Below are 6,614 nucleotides of genomic sequence, written 5' to 3' on the forward strand. Positions count from 1 at the left end.
TGGAAAGATTGTTTTGGAAATGCCGGTTGAATTTATCTGGAAACCCCCCAAGTGTGAGTTGTGCAAGGTGTTTGGTCACTCCTCTAAAAACTGCACTCAAAAACTGAAACCAAAATGGAATCCTAAGAAGAATGGGAAGGATCTTGAGAAAAATCAAGAAACAATCCAGTGTAAAGCAATGGAGAGTGCAAAATGCGAGAATCAAATGGAAAAGCGTAAAAGTTCAGTTGGAAACATAATGAATGCAATAGAATCTGAAGCTATGGTGACTCAAGTTGGGGATACGCAACAGCTGAATGCATTAATCAATAATCCTCAACTGACTATTATGGATGGTGGCAATGAATATGTGGTTGAAAAAAATGCTCAAGTTGTTGTCTCTACTGTGAATGGGATTGCAGCAGCTGATTCATCTTTTGTGATTGATTTATCCTCATATAAAAAGGGTAGCGGTGTTTGCAAAAATTTGGATAGAGCAACAACGGAAAGTGAGAAGGTTACAACTACAAAGTCGGATTCATCAAAGGAGAAGGTTATAGAGAATGAACCTATTCAAAAACCCTTCCATTTGTCTAGTGACTATCCATACCAATGGAAAGATTTATCGGTCAAGGCTTCTCTACCTAATATTGATGCTTATCCTACAGTAACAAAGGTTTCACCAGCAAGAGGACAAGTATCAAGGGGGTTCAAGCTACTACAAAAAAAATTCCAAGTGCAGAATGAAAAAGAACCACAATCCTTTTATGGCAGGGGATCACCCTGGCTTTATACCTGATAAGAGGAAAGGCGATCTTGGTGGTCAAATGAAAAAGCTTTTACCTCTGTAGGAGAATCTGATGGGAAATTGAAGGATGCTCCAAGTAGGAAATCTCCTTCTAAGATTGTCTCGTCGACCAACAGATCTGTCATCCGCAACCAAACCTCCGTCAATAATTCTTTCAAAGTTTTGAATAACTGGGTTACTCGGGATATAACATAATATGAGGATGATCATGACAAAGACTATGTTGTGGAAGATGACAAATACTCTCTGAGTTATGAAAAAATCTGGCAGAAAAACAGACCGAGGACTTTTAAGGCTCAAATGGAATGGTGAGATTCCCAACAAGGAAAATTCTGTAAATTTGGGAGAGGCCAAAGATCTGCAGCTAAAAAGCAAAAGTAGTTTACTGTTTTTTAAATCATTGTATGTAGTTTGCATTGGTGGAGAGTTGGTTTATACCGCTCTTTTAGTTTCCTTTTCTTTGATTCTGGTGGAATTTACTCTTACCTTTAGGCTCGCCCAGGCGCTCTCATCTTGTACTCTTTTTTATTTTTTCTTCACAAGGAATGAAGTCAAAAAAAAATTAAAACAAAAAAAATGAAGACTCAATGGGGATTCTAGTGCAACTAAATTTCCCGAAGTGGCCAGCACTGTGGTTCATCTATGGAAACTGCCCCTAGTAAAAAGAATTTACCTGTCACTACCGACTTCCAAAAGGACTGGTCGGTCAAAATTTGTATATATCCCAAACACAAATTTCTGTGAGGGATGATATTTCTTTCTTCCTTCTATCTCTGCTTCAAACCTTTTTCATCCCTCTTTCAATCACCACCGCATCTCGTCTGAAATATTCTTCTTCTTTTTCTACCCTTTCGTTCTCCTTTTCTTTTATCCTCTTTGTAAACCTAACGATGGATCCCAATGCGAACGGGAGTTCCTCTGATGGAGAAACTAACGATGTTAAAACCCTAAACCACCATACAGCAGAGGAGAAACCTCACCAAAACCATCATCATCATACCGGAGATGGTGCTAGCCCTGGGTAAGTTTTTTTTTTTCTTCTTTTCCTGTTGTTGTTTAATTATGTGTTTGTTCTCGATTCGTATAGTCATTATTTGTTATCGCACTTTTCTAGGGCAATTTTTTTTTATTGTTGATCGTTTTAGTGGATCTTGGTTCTAGTTTTGATGAAAATTTGATACTAGAGGAACTTGCTTTGCTAATTCCTTGTTTTTGCAGAAATCATTATCAAATAACCCTAGATTGATACCCTTAGCTTTTAGCTGCTCTATTTGATTTTGACTATTTCGACTGATTCTTAATTGCATGCCTTTTCACCCAATTCAACTATTCATGGCCTTTCTGCTGCTGTTGTTAAACTTATTGAAAGATGTATTTTTGTTTGTGAGACTGATTATCTTATTATGTATTTTTGTTTGTGAGAGTGATTATCTTATTATGCAATCTACGTTGTGGGTGTTTTCAGGAAGATTTTTATTGGTGGTCTAGCCAAGGAGACTACTACTCGTAAGTTCTAAGATTTTTGCCCTCAATTTTCTTGTTACTGCTTCCGTTGGTTTTGTTCTCACGTTGTTGTTTCTCTTTTTGTGCTCAATGCAGTTCAGTTTACCAAGTATTTTGGTAAATATGGAGAAATCACAGACTATGTGATAATGAAAGATCGAGTAAGTGGGCAGCCCCGTGGATTCGGTTTTGTGACTTATTCAGATGCCTCTGTAGTTGACAGAGTTATCGAAGATACTCATGTTATTAATGGAAAACAAGTATGATTCGGACCTGTGTGTGGTTTTTGAGTATAATTGTTTCCTTATGTGTTATGCCGAAGCCTTGCAGCGATTCAGGATTTTGACTTTTGTTTTTTTTCTTTCCTTCTATAGGTTGAAATCAAGCGGACCATACCTAAGGGAACCATGGGATCCAAGGATTTGAAGACCAAAAAGATCTTCGTGGGCGGTATTCCTACTAGCGTAAACGAAGGTGGTTCTATGTTTTAATGTGCTCAGTTTTTTCTTACATACAGCGTGGTTCTCCATTACCGTTAGCGTCATCTTTTTGATATTGATTTTTTCTTCAAATGTGCCAGATGAATTTAGTGGGTTTTTCTCTAAGTTTGGAGAGGTCAAGGAACATCAAATCATGCGGGACCATGCAAGCACTCGTTCTCGGGGTTTTGGGTTTATTACATTTGATAGTGAGGAATCTGTCGATAACATTCTGTCTCAAGGGAACAAGATCGAATTTGCTGGATCTCAGGTTAGTTTAGAGCCTACTAGGAAAATTACGCAAATTGGTAGCACAGTTTCTTGCTTATTTCTCACCTGTTTCAAATGTTTGGCACTTCCAATTCTGGATTCTTTTTCACAAAATTTGATAAAACAAGAAGTTGTATTCACACCTTACATCCAAAGATTGGGGGATCTTTGTTGATACTGTTGATAGGATATTTAGTTTTTTTTAGCTGATGTTGGGTGGTAGTCCTGGAAGCTATCTGCTTTTACTTTGTTGGTCACTAATGGTTTTTTGGTGTGTGTGGGGGGTATTTCTTGTACAAGGTATAAGAGGGGTGTGTGGATCTGGCAGTCTAGGTTAATGTTTTTGTTTTGTTGTAGGTGGAGATCAAGAAAGCAGAACCCAAGAAATCTAACCCCCCATTGGCACCACCCAGGCATTTTTCCAATTCTAGGCCCAGTACTTATGGTGGCGCTGGTGCATTTGGGGATGCTTATGATGGGTATGGTGCCGGTGGTGGTGGGTCCTATAGATCAGGCGGGATATATGGGGGTAGACCAGGTGGCTATGCAGGATATGGCGCTAGTGAATTCGGTGGTGGATATGGATATGGATATGGTGGTAGCGGTCTAGGCGATTATAGACAGTCTTCTCTAGGATATGCAGGCCGTTATGGCGGAGGCTTCAATAGAGGTTATGACCTAGGAGGTGGTTATGGTGGAGGAGCTGGTGAGGGTTATGATGGCTATGGTGGCGGTGCTGGTGGTTATGGTAGTAGCTATGATGCAGGCTTTACGAGTGGCTACCGAGGTAGCGGTGGAAGCTCCCTATATGGAAATAGAGGTGGTTATGGAGGTAGTGGTGGTGGTCGTTACCATCCTTATGCAAGGTAGAGAATTCCAATAGCAGTGTCAATGGTCCATGGAAGAACAAAGCAGAACAACTTAGTCTTCTATTGTTAGCTTCAAGCGGCTAGAGAAGGGTAGATCATCTTGCTTACTGATGCGATCCTTAGCAAAACAGGACTTAGTTGTCTATTGTTAGCTTAATGATGCGACCCTTAGAATTTTAATCTATTTTAGTTTTTCGTTTGTGTTACTGCTTGGTCTATTCATAGTTTTCTGAACTTCTAGATATACTCTGTTTGATAAGATGAACATCGGATAATTAATCTTTTCTTTGATGTCTTGGTTGTTCAAAGATAAATGAAGAAGAAACTCTTAGAAACCTGTCTTTTGAAATCTTACTTGAGCTTTCTATGTAGATCGATGTTGGCAGTTAGGATATTTAGCCTTCATACCCTCTTGAATCTTTGTTCTCCTTACATCTGAGTCTAGGTATTAGGAATTAGGATGAGTTAATTGAAATTTTTTATTGACCCATTGATTTAAGGCCCAACTAAAATAGTAATATTTGGGAATTACCAACAAATTTTTTTTTCTGTGCCACAGTAGTAGTACAGTAAGTTTGACCCTCTTCCTTCTTTCATGACCTAGTGTATTGATGTGGCCTTCGTTCTTGTTTACAATATGCGATCAATATGTTGTCCCATCCTGATGGGTATGTTAATTGTTTCTTTCTTGTTTTCAAACTGTTTTTCACTTTCCAAGTACGGCCCAAGGCCTTCAAAGTCACCGTATGTATTGTTCTTTTTTTACAATTTTCTTTTGCATATTAGTAGTACAGTAAGTTTGAGCCTCTTCCTTATTCTTGGCCCAGCGTATTGATGTGGCCTTCGTTCTTGTTTATAATATGCAATCAATATGTTCTCCCATTGTCCCATCCTGATGGGTATTTCAAGTGTTTCTTGTCTTGTTTCGAACTTGTTTTCACTTTCCAAGTACGGCCCAACGGCATCTTTGAAGTCTTGTATTGTTTGTTTTTTTCTGCATAGAATAGAAATACAAAACAAGATTCCCCCAATGCCATGTGAGGGAAAATTTTAGTTCATTTTTTGGGGGCTTTGTTTTAAATTGACAAACAAAAACTTGTAGTATCCCCCTTGGCCCTAAAATCTGAATGGCAATCTTTTAGAAATTTTTGTTTGTTTTTGTAAATTCAGTTGCTACTCTTGTTTCCTTGTCTTCTCCCAGCAATCTGAGGTCTTCAATTCTTACTGGTAACTTTAGCAGTTGTGGCTTGGACACTAACGAAGCTTATATTGAGATTGGAAGAGGTTCAACCATTATCTAAACCTGAAGTACACAGAGCATCTTCTCAAGCTTTTGTTACTATGCTGCAACTTAGACAGTCTTCTTTCCTTCCTCACCCAATTGACAATGATTCATATAATTTTTTTATTATATCAAGCGGGATTCGAACCTCTGACCTAACAACTCGAGAGTTCGTCCCTAGCCAACTGAGCTAGCCCCAGTTGGTTAACATTGGGATATTGTTCTCTGCATAAGATTGCTCTGCAATACAGGGGACGAGATTCAAAGATATGGTTACAGTCATGCGGTGACAGTTCGTTAAGATGCTTGCAGATAAACAGTAAGCTAACGCTCAGATTTCTCATGCACAACCAGACGATCTTATCGTTTTTTACCATTTGATAAGTAGGAAGGTAAGCGCTTGGAGTTTTTTTTTCCTTTTATATATATGTTAGAAAATTTATCTGGATTCTGGAAAGCGTAGATAAGTTCCTGCATGATTATGTCCTATTGATATCAAAATTAGCAATTCCTAGGATGCTCTTGTATGATGTGTTACTGTCTTTTCAAATAGTTTATGCAAGTCTTCTCAGTTTTCATCATCAAATTTTTCTTACTAAAAATGATGGCGTATGGTTATTGAAGCAGACTAGCGATAATCACGGCATGAGTTCGAAAAAAGAGTCCAGCCTTGCCAATCACATCTACGAAGAGTGGTCAGCTTTTATGCTATGGTTCTGTTGGTGGCAGTATCTATCGCAACGATCCAAAAGCTTCATCTTCCGAGTTGCTTGAGAGTTTTAGTAGGTTGGTTTGTCTAGGAAATGCAGTGACAACAGCCAGTACGAAGTAGGAGATCTGAAGGTAGTATAAACAGATATAGCTTCGTTGAAATTTTAGGCATTTTTAGACAGATACAAGGGACCTTTTCTGAATCTAATTCAATATTTTGTCTATATCCTATTATATATAAAATTGTGTCTATAATCCTATATCCATAGGCGCCTTTTATTAATTTATAAAATCTGTTGATTTTTACTTTCCCAATCTGAGATGTATATGCAGAAAAGATTGTTGAAACCGAAAGCTTTTGAGTGACTCTTGCCTTAGAAGAGATCTATTTAGTGTTGTCATTTTAAGAATTTTGTGTGTGATTTTAAGTTGCTTGGTTGGTTCCAAAAAAGAAACCAGTGTGTTGGATAGGTTAAAACAGAAAAGTTTGTCTTCCCTGGGCAACAAATTTTATAAAAACAGCAAACAGGTAGAACCTTGAGTGAGAGGGAAACCTTCACTTGAGAGAAGTTCACATCAAGCTGGTCTTAAGTCTCAACACCGGTTACACATGCTTGGTTTCGTTATATCATCGATTTCAGTTGTTGAGTTTTAGATTTGTATGCCTGCAGGTCAAGCAAAATACCTCAGACCTGCTAACGTTTGGATCTATG

General features: G+C 38.3%; 1 protein-coding gene across 5 annotated transcripts; it reads left to right on the forward strand.

Moving 5' to 3' along the window:
• Positions 1-1,524: 1,524 nt before the first annotated feature.
• Positions 1,525-6,267, forward strand: LOC113317934 (heterogeneous nuclear ribonucleoprotein 1-like). 5 transcript variants are annotated; one of them, XM_026566045.1, is made up of 8 exons: positions 1,525-1,808; positions 2,253-2,293; positions 2,387-2,550; positions 2,665-2,764; positions 2,871-3,040; positions 3,397-3,998; positions 5,110-5,582; positions 5,818-6,267. In XM_026566045.1, exons 1-6 carry the CDS (start codon positions 1,678-1,680, stop codon positions 3,907-3,909), a joined length of 1,119 nt encoding a protein of 372 aa, XP_026421830.1. In that variant the 5' UTR covers positions 1,525-1,677; the 3' UTR covers positions 3,910-3,998; positions 5,110-5,582; positions 5,818-6,267. The 5 variants fall into 5 exon arrangements, with proteins under 5 accessions (XP_026421830.1, XP_026421831.1, XP_026421832.1 ...); XM_026566046.1 differs by having other exon boundaries at positions 5,146-5,582; XM_026566047.1 differs by having other exon boundaries at positions 5,149-5,582.
• The last annotated feature ends 347 nt before the right edge of the window (positions 6,268-6,614 follow it).

The sequence above is a fragment of the Papaver somniferum genome, chromosome 10 (genome assembly GCF_003573695.1).
Source record: "Papaver somniferum cultivar HN1 chromosome 10, ASM357369v1, whole genome shotgun sequence".
Classification (NCBI taxonomy): Eukaryota; Viridiplantae; Streptophyta; class Magnoliopsida; order Ranunculales; family Papaveraceae; genus Papaver; species Papaver somniferum.

Bases quoted from the DNA above. Each gene is read 5' to 3' on its own strand.
- LOC113317934 (XM_026566045.1), top strand. From the start codon at position 1,678: ATGGATCCCAATGCGAACGGGAGTTCCTCTGATGGAGAAACTAACGAT. The intron at 1,809-2,252 runs GTAAGTTTTTTT...GGGTGTTTTCAG, and splicing joins GGAGATGGTGCTAGCCCTGG to GAAGATTTTTATTGGTGGTC. The intron at 2,294-2,386 runs GTAAGTTCTAAG...TGCTCAATGCAG, and splicing joins AGCCAAGGAGACTACTACTC to TTCAGTTTACCAAGTATTTT.